The sequence below is a fragment of the Pristis pectinata genome, chromosome 1, assembly GCF_009764475.1.
Source record: "Pristis pectinata isolate sPriPec2 chromosome 1, sPriPec2.1.pri, whole genome shotgun sequence".
Classification (NCBI taxonomy): domain Eukaryota; kingdom Metazoa; phylum Chordata; class Chondrichthyes; order Rhinopristiformes; family Pristidae; genus Pristis; species Pristis pectinata.
In genome coordinates this window covers 81245183-81268161 of record NC_067405.1, presented here as the reverse complement: position 1 = coordinate 81268161, position 22979 = coordinate 81245183, and the positions used below count along the sequence as shown (strand labels likewise).

At 44.2% G+C, this 22979-nt stretch overlaps 1 protein-coding gene across 10 annotated transcripts in view; it reads left to right on the top strand.

Moving 5' to 3' along the window:
• The window catches only part of trpm2 (transient receptor potential cation channel, subfamily M, member 2), a 247332-nt gene that overhangs the window by 116182 nt on the left and 108171 nt on the right, over positions 1 to 22979 (top strand). For all 10 annotated transcript variants that reach the window (XR_007958558.1, XR_007958583.1, XR_007958595.1 and 7 more), the window contains 4 exons: positions 5754 to 5856; positions 11367 to 11488; positions 16129 to 16458; positions 21286 to 21414. Coding sequence is in view for 6 of the 10 variants with exons in the window: in XM_052043091.1 (XP_051899051.1) it covers positions 5754 to 5856; positions 11367 to 11488; positions 16129 to 16458; positions 21286 to 21414 (684 nt within the window). In the remaining 4 variants the exon portion in view is untranslated. The remainder of the gene's footprint in view (positions 1 to 5753; positions 5857 to 11366; positions 11489 to 16128; positions 16459 to 21285; positions 21415 to 22979) is intronic.

Genomic DNA, 22979 nt, shown 5'->3' with positions numbered 1-22979 from the left:
TTATAACCCTCAATTTCCCTGAAAATCCATCTACTTCTTACCTTGAATATCGTGAGCAACTTGGCTGCTAGTTAGTGGAAGCCAAATCTGCTTGGTGTCATTCCAGTAAATCCCCTCTGCATGCTCTGTACAGCTTTGAAACCCTCGCTCTAGGACTCATAGAATTGCACACCACTCTGTAGCAGATCGATTCTGTCCACACTGACCCACAGGAGTCATTCTGTAATGCTGTGACTCTGTCACACTGACCCATGGATGGAGAGGGTGGTGAAGAAGGCACATGGGATGCTTTGCCTTTCTTTGGCCGTTACATAGAATATAAGAGCCGGGATGTCATGTTACCACTTTATAAAATATTGGTTAAGCCATACTTGGAATACTGAGTGGAGTTCCAGAACATAGAACAGTACAGCACAGGAACAGGACCTTCAGCCCACAATGTTGTGCCAAACTAATTAAGCTAATGACACCGAATTAAACTAATCCCTGCTGCCTGCACATGGTCCATATCCCTCCATTCTCTGCATATTCATGTGTCTATCTAAGAGCCTCTTTAAAGGCTCTATCGTATCTGCTTCCACCACTGCCCCTGGCAGTGCATTCCAGGCAATCTCTGTGTAAAAAAAATTTGCCCTACACATCTCCTTTGAACTTATTCCCTCTCACCTTAAATGTATGCCCTCTGGTATTAGACATTTCAAAAAAAGATACTGGTTGCTACATTGTAGGAAGGATGAGATCGAGCTGGAGAGAATGCAGAGGAGATTCACCAGAATGTTGCCTGGATTGGAGTATTTCAGTTATAAGGAGAGATTAGATACGCTGGGTTCGTTTTGCCTGACTGGAGGAGGCTGAAGGGTGACCTGATGGTGATATATTAAATTATTTGGGGGATAGATAAGGTAGATAGTAAAAATCTTACTTCTCATGGTCATGGTGACGAAGATAAGAAAGCTTTGGTTTAAGGTGAGAGGTAAGAGTTCAAAGGATATCTGAGGGGGATTTTTTCCATGCAGTGAATGGTTGGAATCTGGAATGTGCTCCCTGAGGTGATGGTGGAGGCAGATACTTCCATAACGTGTAAGAAGCACTTGAATCACCAAAGCAAAGAAGGCTCCAGGCCAAATGCAGGTAAATGGGATGAGTATAGTTCTCTGCAATGGTTGCTGTGGACATGGTAGGCCAAAGGGGCTGATACTGTGCTGTACAACTTTATGACTCTATGAGTGACCACAGGGTTCACGCCCCGTGAAAGGATAACTTTTCACATTGACCCATAGGGGTCACTCCAGGTCACAGTGTGACTCCACTCCACCCACTCCATGTAGTACAGTGACTCAGTCAGCACTGACCACAGGGGGCTCCGTGTAACCAGCTGACTCTGTCCATTCTGTTTCACATAGTGCCTCTGACCATGCTGACCCAAAGGGTCAGATAGAGTAACATGGTGACCAACCACAGGGGTAACACTGTGTAACGGTCACTGTGTGTAGCTTGTGACCCTGTCCTCACTGACCACAGGAGTCATGGTTTAGCAGGGTGACTCTGTCCTCACTAACTGCAAGGTCACTGTCCTCACTGACCACACAGTAACATACTACGTGGGGCCACGTCCTGTAGTTTCTCAGAGCTATTTTATGCCTTGGGAACTGTTAGCACAGCTTGGTTGTCCTGGAAATCAAGAAAAACTGCAGATACTGGAAAACTGAAATAGGAACAGGAACGCTGGAGACATTCAGGCGTGTGACACATCTGTGGAAATAGAAACAGTTAACAGTTCAGGTCTAGGACCTTTGTCAGATCCACAAGCTGCTCATTTTGACTTTCTGAAGCATCTCCTGACCAGCCCAGGTGCCTGCAGGACCTTGCAGGCACAGTGATACTTCGGCTGATGGTATAGGTGGTGGTGTTGTGCTCCTGGTTCTGGGATAAATATGGCTCCGTTGTTGCTGAGACTTATGGTCAGAATGAGCGGGGATCGTCAAGTTAAGAAAGGAGGTCAGCTCCTGGGGCATCCAGCAGGGAGATGGCAGGTCAGAGTGATGGAGGTGTGTGGAATGACATGTATGTGTACTCCATGTTACCTGTTAGAGCCAGCCACATGTATTGGTTGCATTCTGAAGTCAGCCATCACATTTCTTCTTCCTAGCAAACAGTCCTACATTTCCTACATTGTGTCAGAGCATCATAGAGTCATACAGCATGAAACAGGCCATTCAGCCCAACTGGTCCATGCTGACCAAGATGCCCCATCCAAGCTAGTCTCATTTGCCAGTGTTTGACCCATAACTTTCTTAACCTTCCCAATCCATGCACCTGGCCAACTGTCTTTTAAAAGTTGTAATTGTACCTGCCTCAACCACCTCCTCTGGCAGCTCATTCCATCATTCTTTGTGTAAAAGATTTGACCCTCAAATTCCTCTTAAATCTTTCCCCCTCACTTTAAACCTATGCCCTCAAACTCTTGATACCCCAGCTCTGGAAAAAGATTGAGTGCATTTCTCTATTTATGCCCTTCATGATTTTATACACCTCGATAAGATCAATTCTCAGTCTCCTATACTCCAAGGAATAAAGTCCCAGCCTGTCCAACCTCTCCCTTTCACTCAGTCCTTCAAGTCCTAGCAATATCCTTGAAAATCTTTTCTGCATTCTTTCCAGTTTAATAAATTATTGCCGATAGCATGGTAACCAAAACTGAACACAATACTCCAAATGTGGCCTTACCAGCATCCTGTACAACCGCACCATGACCTCCCAATTTTGAAACTCATTGCCCTGATTTATGAAGGCCAGCGTGCAAAAGCCTTCTTCATCACCTTGTCTACCCACCCTGCTGTGGGTCTTTTTCTAATTCATTTCTAGGAGAAGCACCTTAAACTTCCATTGTCCCTCTGGTGATGGTGCTTCCACAGTGCTTGGGATGGACTTCCAGGATTTAGACTCCTTAACAATGAAACCAATATATTTCCAAGTTAGGATAGTGTACGACTTGGAGGGGAACCTGTAGGTGCTGGTGCTCCCATGTGCACCAGATTGAGAGAGATAGATTCATAGAGTTATACAGCACAGAACACAAGCCCTTCAGCCCAACTCGCCCATGCCGACCAAGGTGCCTATCTATGCTAATTCCATCTGCCCAGGTTTGGCCCATATCCCCCTAAACCCTTCCTATTCCTGTACCTGTACAAGTGTCCCTTTAAGCAATGTTCCTGCCTCTGGCAGCTGGTTCCATATACCAACCACCCTCTGTGTGAAAAACTTGCCCCTCAGGTCGCCTTTAAATCTTTCCCCTCTCACCTTAAACCTATGCCCTCTAGTTTTAGGTTTCCCTACCCTGGGAAGAAGACTGTGACCATCTTTAAAGTCACCCCTCAGCCTCCTTTGCTCCAGAGAAAACAGCCCCAGCCTGTTTAGTCTCTCCTTATCCCTCCAGTCTCGCCAACGTCCTAGTAAATCTTTTCTGCACCCTCTCTAGCCTAATCACATCCTATAGTATGGCAACCAGACCTGCAGACAATACTCCAAGCGCAGCCTAACCAACATCTTCTACAACTGTAACATGACACCCCAATTCTTGTACTCAGTGCCTCAGCTGATGAAGACAAGCATGCCATATGCCTTTTTCACCACCCTGGCAATCTGTGTCACCACATTCAGGGAACTGTGTACCTGTATCCCAAAGTCTCTCTGTTCTACAACACTCCTCAGGTCTCTGTCATTCACTGTGTGTGTCCTGCCCTGGTTTAACTTCCCAAAACGCATCACTTCACACCTGTCTGAGTTAAATTCCATCTGCCATTCCTCTGCCCACTTTCCCAGTTGATCTAGACCCTGTTGTCTTCTTCCAATGGCCACCACACCACTAATTTTGGAGTCATTTGCAAACTTACTAATCATTGCCACCTACATGCTCTTCCAAAGGAATAATATCTTGGACAAACAATAAAGGACCCAACACAGATCCCTGCGGCACACCACTGGTCACAGACCTCCTGTTTAAAAAGCAACCCCCTGTATAATATGTTTACTGATCTTGCCCTGGAAGGAACAAAGTGCCAAGTTTACTTTTGAAGTATTGGTGTGTTTTTTTTCACTTTAAGGTTGACTCAGTCCCATTTGTTGCATAGCCTGCAGCATTGTAGAGTTCCTTGATGCTCCTTACAGTCTGGATGATCGCATCTGCGAGAATTGTTCTTTGATTGATAATCATGCATGTCAGGTTTTGGGGTTTCAGTGCCGGCGGGAGCTGCTGTGGTACATCCGTGAGGCTGGGATTTACATTTCGTTTGCGCATCGAGAGGTGGTCACTCCACGGCTTAAAGAAGTTAGAGAGGGAATGGGTGGCTACCAGGTAGAGGAAGAGAGAGGAACAGGTCACCAGGTAAACTTCAGAGTGCTCCTCCGTTTCTTTATGTTGGGAAATGGTGTGGATAAATGTTCCTCTGGGGAGTCTAGCCAGAGCCAAGATCACAAGGTGACGCAGTGGTACAGCTTGTAAAACTGCTGTCTCACAGCACCCACAGACCCAGGTTCAATCTTGACCTCTGGAGCTGTCTGTGTGGACTTTGCACATTCTCCCTGTGACCATGTGGTGCAGCATCCAGGTGCTGCAGTTTCTTCCCACATCCCAGAGATGTGCAGGTTGACCACTGTCATTTGTCCTTAATGTGTAGGTGAGTTGCTGAGAACATGGGGAGGATAAAAAATGGGAATAATGTAGAATTTGTGTAAAAAGGTGCTTCATGGTCAGCATAGATTTGGTGGGCTGAAAAGTCTATTTCCATGCACTATCTCACAACGACTGTGAGTCCAATACTGCAGTAATGAGAGAGGATATCCAGAAGGCTCTTCAAACGAGCCCTTAGTGACCAAAAGGGGTCAATCACTTTGCTGGAGATTTGTTACAGGCTTCCAAAGAGTCATCAGGAAGATAGAGCAGATATTGAGGCAAGTCACAGAGGTATAAGAGCAATAAGGACAAAGAACAGGGGATTTCAATTTCCTCAATGTTAATTAGATTGTTTCAGTGTGAAAGACTTAGAGAGGGTGAACAATATAAAGTGCATCCATAAGAAGTTTGGAACCAGTACACAGGTATTCCTGTGGGAGAAGGAGCAGTACCGGACATAACTTTGGGGACTATATCTGAGCAAGCAGAGTGTAAGTCACTGGGAGAATGCTCAGTGACAGTGACCCTGTAAGTTTTATGGTTGGCTTGGAGAAGAACAAGAATAGATCAGAAACCAAGGTTCTAAATTGGGGAAAAGCTGGTTTCAGTATCATGACAGAGGACCTGGCACAAGTAGCCTGCTTACAGACAGATCTACATGCAATCAGTGAGGGTCATTCAAAAGTGAAGTCATGGAAGTTCAGGGCCCACATGTTCCAATAAGGCCAACAATCCAAGGAACCATGGATGTCAAGGGATATTGAAGGCAGGATAAAGAAAAAGAATCATTGTTTTCTCTAAACTGAAAACAGGGGAGATCATACAACAGTATAGAATGTAACTGACAGTACTTTTTTAAAAAATTAGGGGATGAAGAGGATACAGAAAATAGCACTGAGAGGCAAGATTAAGTACAATCCCAAAGCATTTTGTAGGTATATTAAGAGCAAGAGGGTAACCAGGGAAAAGCCTGTATTTTCCCAAAAGTGTGTCACCTGTACAAGCTGTTGTGCTTCCTGCTTTCTGATCTGTTACCAGTCCCTCTGGTAAACTTCACTGCACCTTGTTCCTCCTTCCTCAGATCCAAGATATCATCAGGATGCGGGAACTTCTGACTGTTTTCCGAGCAAACACATCAGGGAATGACGATTTGGATGTTGCCATTCTTCAGGCTTTACTGAAAGGTGAGTGAGCGTGGGTGAGTAGAAGCAGTGAGGCACTGAATGGTCCACTGGCTTCATGTGGTGCCTTTAGCTCTGAGATCTGAGTTTAGTGCAATCCTGAAAGGCATTCAGACTATACCAAGAACTGAGCTAGTCCCATTTCCCCATGTTTAGATATCCCTCCAGACCTTTCCTATCCATGTACCTGTTAAAATATCTTTTAAATGTTGTTACTGAATCTGCCTCAACCACTTCCTCCGGCAGCGCATTCCATATACTGACCATCTCTGGGTGAAGAAGTTGCCCCTCATGTCCACTTTAAATATTTTCCCTCTCACCTTATAACTATACCCTCTAGCTTCAGATTCCCGTACCCTGGGAAAATCCTGTGACTTTAACCAACAATTTGTACAACTGTAATATGACGTCCCAATTCTTGTACTCAATGCCCCAACTGATGAAGGCAAGCATGCCTTACCCATTCTTTACCATTCTGCCTACCTATGTCACCACTTTCAGGGAACTATGTTCTTGTACCCTTGGACCTCTCTGTTCTACAACACTCTCCAGGGCCCTGCCACTTACTGTGTATGTCCTGGCCTGGTTTAACTTCCCAAAATGCAACATCTTAGTTGGAGGCTGAGGAGACACCTGATAGAAGTTTACATTTTTAATTTCAAAAATAGACGTTCTTCATAATAAAATGTACATATAAATAAACAGTGCAAAACTCTTTACATTCTTCATGTCATTTGGTCAATACATTCAGTAATGTCAACACATTTTTTACACAGCAGCTTTGCCACTCATGTGGCTCCCTGTGATTGTTTGAGGGGCTTCCCCACCCAACTCAGCCCCTCCATGTCCAGTAGTGGAAGAACCCTAGACTGTGGTCCTTCCCCCATTAGGTTTATAAAATTATGAGAGGTATAGCTGGGGTAGATAGAATCTCTTTCGAAGGGTAGACCTGTCAAATACTAGAGGGCATAGGTTTAAAGTGAGAGGGACAAAGTTTAAAGGAGATATACAGGGCAAGTTTTTTTACACAGAGTGGTGGGTGCCTGGAATGTGCTGCCTTGGGAGGTGGTGGAAGCAGATATGGTAGAGGCATTTAGATAACACATGAATATACAGGGAATGGAGGGATATAGATCATGTGCAGGCAGGAGGGATTAGTTTCATTTGGCATCATGGTTAGCACAGACACCGTGGGCTGAAGGTCCTGTTCCGTTGCTGTGCTATACTGTTCTATGTTCTTCACACTTGTCAGAGTTAAGTTCCATCTGTTATTCCTTGTCCCATTTTCTGGACTGAACTTAGACAATCCTCTTCACTATCCAAAACACCACCAATTTTGGTGTCATCTGCAAACGTACTAATCATGCCACTACATTCTCATCCAAGTCATTAATATAAATGACAAACAACAGGGGACCCAGAACCAATCCCTGCAGCACACCACTGGTCACAGATCTCCAATTTGAAAAACAACCCACCACCTGCCACCAAGCCAACTTTGTATTCAATTGGTGAGATCACCCTGGATCACACGTGATGTCACCTTCCAGACCAGCCTGCCATGTGGGACCTTGTCAAAGGCCTTGTTAAAATTCAAATGATCCTCCATCAAGCTGCCAAATAGACCAACAGCTAATTTGAGGTTGGACGACAGATTGGCCCATTGGTAATTCTGGATTTTGGGTGTCTTTCCTACATTCCAAGGTTACATTTTCTATTGCAGTGGTCTTGCCCTTTTTGAGCAGGACTCAAATGCCGAGCAGAGGTCACACAAAGGAGAATGAAGAGTTGTGAGACCTTTCCATATGCCCTCTGGGCTGGCGTTCATCAGGACTGATCCTGATGCAGGGTTTCGATCAGAAATGTCAACAATTCCTTTCCTCCACAGAAGCTGCCTGACCCATTGAGTTCCTCCAGTAGGTTGTTTGTTGCTCCAGATTGGAGTCTATTTATTTATTTGTTTGTTTGTTTATTTATAAACTCCAGCATCTGCAGTTTCTTGTATCACCTTATTAACATGATTAGTAAGTTTGCAGATGACACCAAAATCTGTGGTGTAGTGGTCAGTGAAGAAGATTATAAGATAAGCCAAGATATCTTTATTAGTCACATGTACATCGAAACGCACAGTGAAATGCATCTTTTGCATAGAGTGTTCTGGGGGCAACCTGCATAGCATGCCCACAACTTCCTAACTCATACATCCTTTTGGAATGTGAGAGGAAACCAGAGCACCCGGAGGAAACCCACACAGACATGGAGAGAACGTACAAGCTCCTTTCAGACAGTGGCCGGAATTGAACCTGGGTCGCTGGCGCTGTAATAGCATTACGGTAACTGCTACACTACCATGCCTGCCAAGTTTACAACAGGATCTAGACCAACTTGGGAAGTGGGCAAGAGAATGGCATATGGAACTTAACTCAGAAAAAGTGTGAGAGGTTGTACATTGGTAAGTTAAACCAGGGCAGGACTTGCACAGTAGATGGTAGAGCCCTGGAAAGTGTTGTAGAACAGAGGAACTGAGAGGGACAGGTACATAGTTCCTTGAAAGTGGCATCACAAGTAGACAGGTCATCAGTCAGGGCATTGAGTACAAGAGTTGGGACATCATGTTACAGCTGTATAAAATGTTGGAGAGATCACACTTGGACTATCGTATGCATTTCTGGTCCCCTTGCTATAGGAGGGAAGTCATTAAGCTGGAAAGGGTGCAAAAAAGATTCATGAAGATGCTACCAGGACTGGAGGGTGAGAGACTCGTTAAGCTGGGACTTCTTCCCTTTGAGCATATGAAGCTGAGGTGTGACCTTGCAGAGGTTTATAAAATCCTGAGGGGCGTAGGTAAGGTGAATGGTCACAGTCCTTTTCCCAAAGTAGAGGAGTCGAAAACTAGGGGACGTAGATTCAAGGTGGTTCTCCAGTGCAATAAGATGTTCATAAGTGAATGCATATTCCAAGTTGCGGGAGTGTGCATTAATGGACACACTGAAGCTTGGTGCAGCTAACACAAAAGCTTTGTGGGGAAGGACTGGAATGTAATGTCCTGCCACTACCAGGTACTAAGGGGCTGGGTCCTGTGTAACAGCCTCTCAAACACATGAAGTTATATCGTTTAAAGAGGCCACATAAATCGCATTGGTGTTTGTATATAGAATGAACACAGAACATAAAGAGTACAGCAGAGGAACAAGCCCTTTGGCCCACAATGTCTGCACCAACCATGATGCCAATCCAAACTAATCCCGTCTACATGCACATGGTCTATATCCCCTCATTCCCTGCCTGTTCATGTGTCTGTCTAAATGCTTCTTAAATGTTACTATCTTATCTGTTTCCACCACCTCCCCTGGCAATGCATTCCAGGCATCCACCACTCTCTGTGGAAAAAAATACTTGCTTTGTAAATCTTCTTTAAACTTTCCTCCTCTCTCCTTAAACCTGTGCCCTCTGGTATTTGAAATTTCCACCGTAGGACTCTGTTCTGACTATTAACTTCTGTCAGGTCTCCCCTCAGCTTCTGATGCTTCAGAGAAAATGATCCAAGATTGTCCAAGCTCTCTAATCCAGGCAACATCCTGGTGAACCTCTTCTGCACCCTCTCTAAAGCCTCCACATCCTTCCTGTAATGTGATCAGCAGAACAACACACAATTCTCCAAAAGTGGTTTAACCAACATTGTATACAGCTGCAATGTGACTTCCTGACTTTTATATTCAACACCCCACCCGAAGAAGGCAAGTATGCATCCTTTACCATCCTGTCTACTCGTGTTGCCACATACAGGGTGCTATGGACTTGCATCCCAAGGTCCCTCAATGCTCCTAAGGATCCTGCCATTTACTGTCATCTTTCATTTGACGTCCCAAAGTGCAACACCTCACACTTATCTGGATTAAACTTCAGCTACCATTTCTCAGCCCATCTGGTCAATATCCTGCTGAATCCTTTGACAACCTTCCTTACCATTCACAACTCCCACATTTTCATCGAAATTATTTCTATATATCACAAACAACAGAGGTCCCCACACTGATCCTTGCGGAACACCACTTGCCACAGACCTCCAGTCAGAATAACACCACTCTACCACTACTTTCTGTCTTTCTTGGCCAGATATTTTTGAATTCAATCTACCAAGTCACTGTAAATCTGATGTGCCTTAATCTTCTGGATCAGCCTACTGTGAGGGATCTTGTGAAAAGCTTTACTAAAGTCCATGCAGACAACACCACTGCCCTAGTCTCATCAATCATCTTTGTCACTTCCTCAAAAAGCTCAGTCAAGTTCTTAAGACATGACCTCCCCAACACAAAGCCATACTGACTATCCCTAATAAGTCCATGCTTTTCCAGAGGCGAGGAGATCCTATCCCTAACAATCTTCTCCAAAAATTTCCCTCCCACTGATGTAAGGGTCACCAAGCTATAATTTCCTGGTTTGTCTCTACTGTCCTTCTGAAACAGAGGAACAACATTGGCTACTCTCCAGTCCCCTGGGACTTTGTCTGTCACTAAAGAAGATACAAAGGTTTCTGTCAAAGACCCAGCAATCTTCTTTCTTGCCTCTCCCAATAACCTGGGAAAGATCCCATCAGTCCCTGGGGTTATCCATCTTAATGTTGTTCAAAAGATCTAACACCTCCTCCTCCTTAATATCAGCATCTCCTTGACTATCAGCATAGTCAAGGAGATGCTCCTCATCTCACTGATCTCTCCCTTATCTCAAATGTATAGACTTGACAATACTATGAATGTAGAGAAATCCATGCACTTCTTTGTATTTCTTGTATATTTTATGAATAAAGATTATTTTTGAAAGAAAAGTAACTGCTCAGGTTGTGGATGAATTACTTACACCCTGTTCTGAGGGTCCTGAGCTGGCTGTTAAGGCTCATGTGAGAACTGCAGGTTCTTCCCCAGATGTCTGCCTTTAATAAGTGGTGGCTTGCAAGATGTGGAAGTGGTTAACGTTTATGAAGATCTTCCGTGAACATTTATTCCTGGAGGCAGTGTGGAGTGAAACAAGTTGGGAAAGTTTGGATGATGTCACTAAAATAGCACGTTAGTGTTGCACAGTGAGTTTTGTGTTAGATTGAGACGAGGCTATGTTCCCAGGGCACATCGGACTCACAGTAGGTGTGGGCCCTTTATAGTGGGCTTCCCTGTTCCATAATCCCCACCATCAATTGAATTGTAGAAGTTAAAATATGGGTCCCTCAAATTAGAACTTGTCCTCATCGATGCAGTTCACAGGGCATGTAAAGCTCAATAAAAGCTGACTTCCAGTTGATGTCATTTTTCTCACACTGTAAATTGAAGAATGGAGGAAGTTGCTCAGATAGGGAAACTGGGAAGAAACCTAGTTGCAAGCTGAATGTCACATGAAGATGCAGGTTCAACATTGGGGGGGATTTGGTTTGCAGACCTACCTTGACTTCCACTAAGACAGGCTGCTCCTGATACATCAGTCAAAAACATTTTAAAGTAAGTATTTTCCTTTCCAATTTCCAGCTTCCAGCTCCAGTGGGCATCAATGGCAAGAGAACCTGGATCACCAACTGCAACTAGCTGTAGCATGGAACAGACTGGACATTGCCAAGAGCCACATCTTTACTGATGATAAACAGTGGAAGGTGAGTTAACAATCTGTTATTTGTTCCACTTTCTGACCAGTCTGAGAATTCTCTCTCTCTCTCTCTCTCTCTCTCTCTCTCTCTCTCTCTATTTCTATTTCTTTCTCTCTCTCCCTGTTTCTCTCTCTCTTTCTTTCTTTCTCTCTCTCTCACTATTTCTTTCTATCTCTCTCTTTCTCTCTTGCTATTTATCTCTCTCTCTCTCTTTCTCTCTCTCTCTATTTCTATTTCTTTCTCTCTCTCCGTTTCTCTCTCTCTTTCTTTCTTTCTCTCTCTCTCACTATTTCTTTCTATCTCTCTCTTTCTCTCTTGCTATTTATCTCTCTCTCTCTCTTTCTCTCTCTCTCTATTTCTATTTCTTTCTCTCTCTCCCTGTTTCTCTCTCTCTTTCTTACTTTCTTTCTTTCTCTCTCTCTCACTATTTCTTTCTATCTCTCTCTTTCTCTCTTGCTATTTATCTCTCTCTCTCTCTCTCTCTCTCTCTCTCTCTCCCGCTCTCTGTTGGACCAGTGGCAATATCTCTGCAGCAGCCTACAATGGTCCTGGAACTCATTCTGTGGCAGAATTGCCTATGTTCAGTCCCCCAGTTCACTCTGTCGTCTCACTGTCCACACACTGTCATGGAGTCAGACATCACACAGACAGGCCCTACAACCCACTATGTCTGCCAACCATTGTGCCCACCGATACTGACTTCATTCACCAGCACTTGGTCCACAGCCTTCTATGCCTTAGCAATTAAGTGCTCATCCAGATATTGTTAAATGTTATTAGAGATCACCCCACCCCACCTTCTGGGTACAAAAGTTTTTCCTCAGATCCCCTCTAATCCTTTTATACCTCACCTTAAACTTATGCTCTCTGATTTTAGATGTCTTCATTATGGGGAAAAGTTTCTCACTATCCACACTATCTATGCCCCTCATAATTTTGTATCCTCTATCACCCTCACCCCCTACTCCCTCACTCTCTCTCCCTCATGGTCTAACCCCTCATTCATCCTGACCCTCTCCCTCACTCACTAATCCCTTGGCTCTATCTCTCTCACTGTAATCCCTCTCTCCAACTCCTCTCCCCCACTCTGGCATTCCCTGGGCCAAACCTTCTTCTTCACTCAATAATCCCTCGGCCTGACCTGTCTCACTCATCTTTAATACTTTAGTACTTCAGCCTGAACTCTCCTTCATTCTCCAGTCCTTCAACTCTAACCCTCTCACTCTTTAATCCCTCTACCAGACAGCTGTCTTTTACACTCTAATCCCTCGGCACAACCCCTGTCCCACAAATTTTAATCCCTCAACGAGATCTCTCTCTCAGTACAAACTCTAATCCCTCACCCTAACTCTCTCCCTTACTCTCTCCTTAGCCCAAGGTTACTCCCAGAGATCACTCATTAATCCCTTGGTCCAAGCTCTCTCCCTTCACTCTCTAATTCCTTAACCCAACCCTTTTCCTTCACTCCCTAATTTCCAACCTCACCCTCTACCGTGTATGGATGCAACTCTTAACCTCAGTCTCTAACCTTGGCCCAGACGCTCAACTGGAGTGCAGTCTCTGGTCAAACTCTCCACCCAGGTCCCCGCTCTCATCTCTAATCCCACTGCCAAGTCATTCACCCATCCCAAACGTAGGTTCTTCTGCTCAGCCACTGTTCACTCATTTGTCACACTTGCCCCTCTGAGACCTTTCATTCTCTACTGCCCTTACAGTTGGAGCAATTTACTGGAATGTGTGGGAGTTTCCTGTCAGCACTGGAACATCCCATGTACTTCCTTATTTCAAGTCACTCCTGGAATGTTTAAATATAAAGTGGGGAGCAGTTACAACTCAGTGTGGCAGGTGAGGGTGGAGACTGATAGCTTTTACTCTGTTGAGGAGGTACAATGTCTCCAGAATGGAGAATAGTTCTAGCTGCTGTGGGTGTAAGGATTTTTGTTTGGAGCTGGCTGCACTGAACAACCTTATGTGATAAACTTTCAAAATCTTGAACTCTCATGAATGAAAGAAAGTCGGCAATATCTTAATGGTTTCATTTCACCTGGTGCCAAATGTTTCAGAAAACTACAGACCTTATCCACTTGGGTTTTTGGGGTGTCTGTACCAATTAAAGGGACAGGTACAGAGTGGAAGCTGAGTTTCATTGAGACACAAGAGATTCTGCAGATGCTGGAATCTGGAGCAACACACACAGAAAGTACTGGAAAACTCAGCAGGTCAGGCAGCACCTTTGGAAATCTATGGAATCCTGATGAAGGGTCTCAGCCTGAAACATCGACTGTTTTTTTTTCTCTCCATAGATGCTGCCTGACCTGCTGAGTCCCTCCAGCACTTTTTGTGTGTGTAGCTAAGTTTCACTGATAGGAAAGGTTTAGAGGGATATGTGCCAAACACAGGGAAATGGGCCTAACTCAGGCAGGCATGGACGAGTTGCGCCGAAAGGCCTGTTTTCCATGCTGTATGACTCTATGATGCTCCATAATACAAAGAGGCTTCAATGTGATTTAGACAAGGTCGCTGAGTGGGCAGACATGAGCTGAATGAAACATGTGCAGCAAGCAGTTGAGAAGGCAAATGGTGTGTTGACCTTCAATGCAAGAGCAGTTGACTGCAGGAGCAAGGATGTCTTGCTGCAACTGCACAGAGTCTCGGTGAGGCTCATCTGGAGTTTTGTATGCAGTTTTGGCTTCCTTATCTGCGAAAGGACATTCTTACCATGGAGGGAGTTAACAGAGAAAATAGAACAGCAAAGGAATACACCCTTTGTCCCAGAATGTCTTCATTGACCATGATACCAATCTAACTAATCCCACCTGCTTGCTTGAGGTCTGTATTTCTTCTATAGCCAGTTTATGTGTATGTCTAAATGCCTCTTAAACATTGCTATCGTATCTGCTTCTACCACTTTCAATGGCAGCATATTCCACTCTTTGTGTAAAACAATTTACCACGTAAATCTCCCATAAACTTTCCCCCTCTCACCTTAAACATATGCCCTCCAGTATTTGACATTTCCTTCCTGGAAAAAAGACTGACTGTCTACCCTACCTATGCCTGTCATAATTTAAAGATTTTTATTAGGTCTCTGCTCAGCCTCCATCACTCCAGAGAAAACAATCCAAGTTTGTCCAATGTCTCCTAATATCTAATACTCTCCAATCCAGACAACATCCCAGTGAACCTCTTCCGCACCCTCTCCAAAGCTTCCACGTCCTTCCTGTACTGGGATGACTAGAATGGCACACAATACTCCAAATGTGGCCAAACCAAAGTTTAATATAGCTACAACATGACTTCCCAAATTTTATACTCATAGAGTTATAGAGTAAGACAGCATGGAAATAGACCCTTCAGCCCAGCTTGTCCATGCTGTCCAAGGTGCCCACTTAAGCTAATCCCATTTGCCTGTGTTTGGCCCATATGCCTCTAAACCTTTCCTATCCATGTACTATACAAATGTTTTTTTAAATGTTGTTATTGTACCTGCCTCAACCACTTCATCTGGCAGCTCGTTCCATATAACCACCACGCTCTGCATGAAGAAGTTGCTCCTCAAGTCCCTTTTAAATCTCCCTCTCTCACCTTAAACATATACCCTTCAGTTTTTGGTTCTCTTTCCCTGGGGGAAAAAAGCTATGTGCTACCACCGTCTCTCTGCCCCCATGATCTTATGCACCTCTATAAGGTTACCCTCCATCTCCTACGCTCCAAGGAATAAGGTCCAAGCCTGCTCAACCTCTCCCTATAACTCAGGCCTTAGAGTCCTGACAACATTCTTGTAAATCTTCTTTGCATTCTTTCCAGATTAATGACATCCTTCCTATAACAGGGTGACCAAAACTGTAAACAATACTCCAAAATGTGGCCTCACCAACATTTTGTACAACTGCAATATAAGATCCCAACTTCTATCCTCAATGCCCTGTCTGATTCTATAAATTTGCCGATGACACCACTATTGTTGGCAGAATCTCAGATGGTGATGAGGTGGTATATAGGAGTGAACTATCCACCACCCTGCCCTCATCTATCCTCTTGATTACCTCTTCAATAAACTTTAAGAGATTCGCCAGGCACGATTTCCCATGCACAAATCCATGCTGACTACCCCTATTCAGTCCTTGTCTACCCAAATGGTGATAGATCCTCTTCTTCAGAATCCCCTCAAGTAACTTACCCACCACTGACGTCAGACTTACCGGCCTGTAGTTCCCTGGCTTATCTCTGCTGTCCTTTTTAAATAATGGTACCCAGTGCCTCAACCAATGGAGGCAAGCATGCAATATACTTTTTAACCACCCTGTCCATATTTATGGTGATAACATTGAAATGTTATTATCAGAAATTAACCCTGAGCCACATAAGGAGAATTTAGAATGGGTCACACAAGCTTTTGTCCCAGGGTGGTGTTTTAATATTGGGACAGGAGGTGGTTTGATTTTGGGTGAGATTCTGGAACTCAGGACACAGGCAGCTGGGACCCAGGAGAGGCCAGAATGTGGAGTTGTTGGGGGGGGGGGGGGGGGGGGGTTACGGAAGTAGGGCACACTCAAAAGCTTTTCACTGTATCTTAGTACATGTGACAATAATAAACCACTTATCAATTAACTGACATTCTCTCACCTTATTTCTTTATGTTCCAGTCCTCCCACCTCCACCAAGCCACGTTTGCTGCTCTTGTTGGAAATAAACCTGGGTTTGTTGAACTCTTCTTGGAAAACGGAGTGAACTTGAGCGAATTTCTCTCACCAAGAATGCTTGTCCGACTTTACAACAATATCCCACATTATACTCCTTTGTATAAGAAACTACGCAAAGTGGTGGACGGTGAGAAGCAGCCACAGATCAGTGATAAACTGGAGAAAAAGAGAAATGTCCTCCTTCACCACATCTCTGTCGTCCTGCAGGAGCTGCTTGGTGAATTCATGGAGCCACTCTATAAGCAACCAAATATCTCTTTTAGGAAATCATTTGTAAGTATAACACTGAGTGTTCAGGTTTCATATTCAGAACTGGCTTGCCCATAGAAGACAGAGGGAAGTGGTGGAGGGGTGTTATTCTGCCTGGAGGTCCATGACCAGTGGTGTACCTCAGGGACCAGTGCTGGGACCTCTGTTGTTTGTGATATATATAAATGATTTGGTAGATGATAAATGAATTGGTAAAAAAAAACTTGCCCCACATATCTCCTTTAAACTTTTCTTCTCTTACCTTAAATGCATGTCTTCTAGTACTTGACATTTCTACCCTGGGGAAAAGATTATGACTGTGTACGCTATCTCTGCCTCTCTCAATGAAATAAGAAGTGCTAAAGAGATACAATAAGTAAATGGAACATTTCACAGGTTCACCATTCTCTGGGGGAAGAAATTTCCCTTCTCAGCCTTAAATGGCATATCCCTTATCCTTTGTCCATGACCCCTGGTCATGAACTCACCAGCCAATGGGAATATCCTACTTGCATTTAGTCGAACCATAGAACCATAGAACACTACAGCACAGAAAACAGGCCATCCGGCCCTTCTAGTCTGTGCCGAAACTTTACTCCACTAGTCCCATTGACCTGCACCCAGTCCATAACTGGGTTTGTCCTCTCCAATAAAATTTTGTAAATTTCCATGAGATCCCCTCTGATTCTTCCATACTCTAGTAAATATAAGCCTCATTGAACCCAATGTCTCTCCATATTTCAGTTCCTGCCTTCTCTGGAATCAGTCTGGTGAACCTTTGCTGAACTGCCTCCATAGCAAGGACATCCTCCCTCAGATAAGGAGACCAAAGCTGCACACAATACTCAAGGTGTGATCCCACCAAGGATGTGTACAATTGCAGAAAGACATTCCTGCTCCTGTACTTGAATCCTCTTGTTATGAAGACCAGCATATCATTCGATTCCTTAATCACCTGCTGCATCTACAACTTGTGCACAATAACACTCAGGTCTCATTGCACCTGCCCCTTTCCCAATCTATCACTATTTGGATAATACTTTGCCTTCCTACTATTGCCTCACATTTATCCACATTACTTGCATCTGCCAGGTATCTGTCCACTCCATCATCCTGGAACCTCTCTGTATCTTCCACAAAGCTCACCCTCCCACCCAGCTTTGTGTTGATTGATTTTAATCCCCTCATCCAAATCATTAAAATATATTGTGAATAGCTGGGTTCCCTGCTCATCCATGCGGTATTCCATTAGTCACTGACAGTATTTCCCTTGGAGAAACTTTTTATTCCTCCTCTTTGTTTCCTGTCAGCCAACCAGTTCAATATCCATGTCAGTAACTTGGTTTCAATCCTATAAACTTCCATTTTGCACACTACCCTCTAATTTGGGTCCTGGAAAAGTCCAAATACACCACATTCACTGGGTCTCCCTTATCTATTCTGCTTATTAGATCCTCAAGACATTCCAGTAAGTTTGTCAAGCATCACTTCCTTTTAACAATTCCATGTTGACTTTGTCCAGTCATAAAGTCACAGAGTCATGGAGTTCTACAGCACACTCCTTCAGCCCAACTCGTCCAGGCCAACCAAGGGCCCTACCTTAGCTAGTCCCATTTACCTGCATTTGGCCCATATCCCTCTTAACCTTTCCTATCCATATATTCTCCATCACAATGTCGGGATCACTTAGCAACTATTTCCTGTGTTTAAATGGCTTACTGATGAAATATGGCTCCATTCATGTCACTCATGTGTTACACATGAAATGAACTTCCTTCTACACTGTCCAGTCACAAGTCCAGGGTGGGACTGCATGGATTAGACACAACGTAAAGCTGCCTCAATACATTCCTTTTACACACTCCCAGGGCAATGATGGGGTAACTGGGAATTATATCGAACACAGAACACGAACCAGTACAGCACAGGAGCACAGCCTGTGGCCCATGAGATCTGAGCTGACCATGATGCCAAACCAAACTAATCACATCTGCTGCACCTGGTTTATATTCCTCCATTCCTTGCCTGTTTATCTGTCTGTCTAAACTCCTTTTGTACCTTGCCCATTTCCTCCGACTCCAAGCATAAATTCCCTCCTTCATCCTTGAGCGGTCTGACCCTTTCCCTAGTTTCCCTCTTGTTTTGTAAGTATAAAATGTCTTGGGATTCTCTTTAATCCTACTCCTGATTCATGTTTAAATTCCCTCCTGCTTCCTCTATATCCCTCAAAGATCCTGTCTGATTTCAGCTTCCTAAACCTTATATATAGTTCATTTTCCTTTTTGACTCAATTTGCGACATCTCTCATCATCCAAGCTATCCTTGTCTTTCTTCCTCACAGGAACATGCCCGTCCTGAGTTCTGACCAGCTGGTGTTTAAACAACTCCCACATTTCAGATGTGGACTTACCCAATAACAGCTGCTCCCAATCTACTCTCTCCAGTTCCTGCCTAATACTGTTGTAATTAGCCTTCCCTAAGTTTAGCACTTCATGCCGAAGTCCAGTTTTATCCTTATCCATAACTATCTGAAAACCTGTGGAGTTATGATCACTATTCCCAAAATGTTCTCCCACTGAAACACCAATCACCTGGCCAGGCTTATTTCCCAATACAAAGTCTAGTATGGCCCCTTCCCTGTTTGGACTATCTACAAGTGAAAGCACCTCACTTCAATCCTTAGGAAGATGCTGTAGTACAGTGATTTGAAGGCCATAGCTGGATTGAGAAACAGACAGATTGTTTCTTAATAGTTTTGATTTTTAGCCTAATAGTCCAAAACTTGACACAGTGCTCATGAACCTCATGATAGAACACCCAGCACAACACCCAGGCACCACCTGACAACCAGCAAAATGCTTGCCCACCACTTGAGAATCCAACCCAGGAACACTGCCAGCAATGGCCAGCACAATGGCCAGCACAACCTTCATGTCATCCTGATTCCTTGCACAATGCTGGAGCCCCACCTGACATTCCCACACCTATGACTCTAATGTCAGCAGTAGGGAAGTTACTAGAAAATTTATCAGGGATAGGATTTACTTACACTTGGAAAGACAGTGATTAATCAAAGATAGAAGGATCTTGTAGATTCTGTCTGACCATTTTGATTGATGTTTTTGAAGAGGTAACCAAGTGTATTGATGAGGGCAGTGCAGTTAATGTAGTCTACATGGATTTCAGTAACACCTTTAACAAGGTCCCATATGGGAGACAGGTCTAAAAGATTAGAGCCCATTGGAAAAAGGCAAGTTGGCAAATTGGTTCCAAAATTGGCAAGGTAATTGGAGGCAGAGGGAGATGGTAGAGGGCTGCTTTTGTGATTGGAAGCCTGTGACCAGTGGTGTATCACAGAGGTCAGTGATGGGATCCTTGCTGTTTATTATATACATTAATAATGTGGATATGAATGTAGAAGGTCACGTCATGGATAGTGATGAGAATAGTCTTGGGTTATATGATGATATTGATTTGGTGGGCTGATGTGTAGAACAATGACAGATGGAATTTAATCCTGAGAAGTATGAGGTGATACAAGAGTAGGACATACACAGTGAATGGTAGGGCCTTAGGTAGGAATGAGGGAGAAGGGTGGGTCTCTGTGTAAAATCCAAGGATTCCTGAAGGTGGCAGAACACAGTGAGAGGAGTGTGGGGGGTGGGGGGGAAGTTTAAAAGAGATGTGCGGGACAAGTTCATTTTACACAGAGAGTGGTGGGTGCCTGGAATAGGCTGCCAGGGGTGGTGGTGGAGGCAGATATGATAGTGGTGTTTAAGAGGATGTTAGAAAGACACATTAATATATAGGAAATGGAAGGATATGGATCATGTGCAAGCAGATAGGAGGAGTTTAATTTGGCATTGTGTTTGGTACAGGCTTCCTGGGATGAGGGGCCTGTCCCTGTGCTGTACTGTTCTGTATTCTATGTTAACAAATTGACTCCTTGCTGGGGCATAAAGTAGAACAGACAGGTACTATGTTATAAAATATTGGTTAGGCCATAGCTGGAATATTGTGTAATTGATGTGTTGTCACACTATAGGAAGTCAGAGTCATAGAGTCATTCAGCACAGAAACAGGCCTATTGCCAAATGGTCCATGCTGACCAAGATGCTAATCCCACTTGACAGCATTTGGCCCATATCCCCCTAAACTTTTCTAATCCAGATACCGAAACAAATCTCTTTTAAATGTTGTTAATGCACGTGCCTCAACCACTTCCTCTAGCAGCTTGTTCCATCACCACCATCTGCTTGAAGAAGTTGCCCCTCAGGTTCCTTTTAAATCTTTCTGTTCTCACCCTAAAACTGTCCCCAACCCTGGGAACAAGTCTGTGTATATTCACCCTATCTATGCCCCCCTATTATATAGCTCTATAAGATCATCTCTCAATCTCCTACTCTCCAAGTTCTTCAGTCCTAGCCTACTCAACCTCTGCTTATAACTCAGGCCCTTGAGTCCTGGCAACATTCTCGTAAATCTTCTTTCCACTCTTTCTGATTTACTAACTCCTGGCACAATACTCAAACACAGCATCACAGTGCAAGCCAGCACAGCACTCAGTCTCGCAGTGCAAGCCAACACACTACTCAAATGCAGCATCACAGTGCTAGCACACCTGACAGTCTGACACCCGGAAGAACAGCAATTAACGTGCTTTCAATTGTTGTTATGCTGTAGCTGAGGGGAGCTGACCCCTACCTCTGTTAGAAGTTGGCTTGGCTTGGCTTGAATTGTGCATGATGCTGTCTGCATCTCTATGTGTTCAGCTGATTTAACTTACTTCTGCACAGTCAGATGCTGCAGTGAATGGTTAACTAACACAATACTCTGATGTTTTATTCCCAGAACATGACCAGCATTAACCGTCAGCCAGATGAGCTCTACGAGGGAACGCTTGAAGATCCAGAGCGGGACCTCTTTATCTGGGCAATATTATTGAAACGCAAGAATCTGGCTTCTATTTTCTGGGTGCAGGTAAGGGTGTAACAAGGGGGCTCACAGGCTTCAGTCCACACTCACAGAGCTGCCACTCTTCTCACTTGCACCTTCTCCATCTTCCCACCAATTGCCTTCATCCCCTTTTGGAGAGTGGTGGTTTTATTCCTTCACTGGACACAATGTGACTGGCTCTGCAGCATTTACTGTCCACCCTTCATTGCCCGGCACTGAGAAGGCAGTGAAGAGGCAATCAGATTGATGGGGCTGGAGTCATATGTGGGTCAGTCCAGGTAAGGATGGCACATTTTCCCCTGAGACACAGTAGGATCCAGGTGAGTTATTCTTGAAAGGAAAATCCGGTGTGCTTTTAGTTTCCAGCATCTGCAACCCTTTGTTTCTCATGGTTTTAGTCACTAAGACTATTTTAGTTACTGTAGTCCTGCGGCCATGTAGTGGAGCAGGGTTGTGATCCTTTGGCCAAGGATCTCAGCAATTTCTTCCATATTTCCTCTGTTTACGTGGAATACACCCCTTCTGGACCTGGTGAATTATCCACTTTATGTGCCTTTGCAACCATAGAACTTAGAACACTACAGCACAGAAAACAGGCCATTCGGCCCTTCTAGTCTGTACCAAAACTTTATTCCGCTAGTCCCATTGACCTGCACCCAGTCCTATTGACCCTCCAGACCTCTCCCATCCATGTATCTATCCAATTTATTCTTAAAACTTAAGAGTGAGCCCGCATTTACCACATCAGATGGCAGCTCATTCCACACTCCCACCACTCTCTGAGTGAAGAAGTTCCCCCTAATATTTCCCCTAAACATTTCCCCTTTCACCCTAAAGCCATGTCCTCTCGTAGTTATCTCTCCTAATCTAGGTGGAAAGAGCCTATTCGCATTTACTCTGTTTATTCCCCTCATAATTTTGTAAACCTCTCTCAAATCTCCCCTCATTCTTCTGCACTCCAAGTAATAAAGTCCTAACCTGTTCAATCTTTCCCTGTAACTCAACTCTTGAAGACCCAGCAACATTCTAGAAAATCTTCTCTGCATTCTTTCAATCTTACTGATATCCTTCCTATAGTTAGGTGACCAGAACTGCACACAATACTCCAAATTTGGCCTCATACAACCTCACCTGGCAGGGTTGTGATCCTTTGGCCAAGGATCTCAGCAATTTCTTCCATATTTCCTCTGTTTACCTGGAATACACCCCTTCTGGACCTGGATGCCAGGATGCCAAAAGCCTTCTTTGCAACCCTGTCTACCTGTGACGCCACTTTCAGGGAATTATGTATCTGAACCTTCAGATCCCTTTGCTCCTCCGCACTCCTCAGTGCCCTACTGTTTACCTACGGTATGTGTATGTCCTACCTTGATTTGTCCTTCCAAAATGCAACACCTCACACTTGTCTGCATTAAATTTCATCTGATATTTTCTGGCCCATTTTACCAGTTGGTCCATATCCCTCTGCAAGCTTTGAAAGTCTTCCTTGCTGTCCACAACACCTCCAATCCTAGTGTCATCAGCAAACTTGCTGATCCAATTTACCACTTTATCATCTAGATCATTGATATAGACAACAAACAACAATG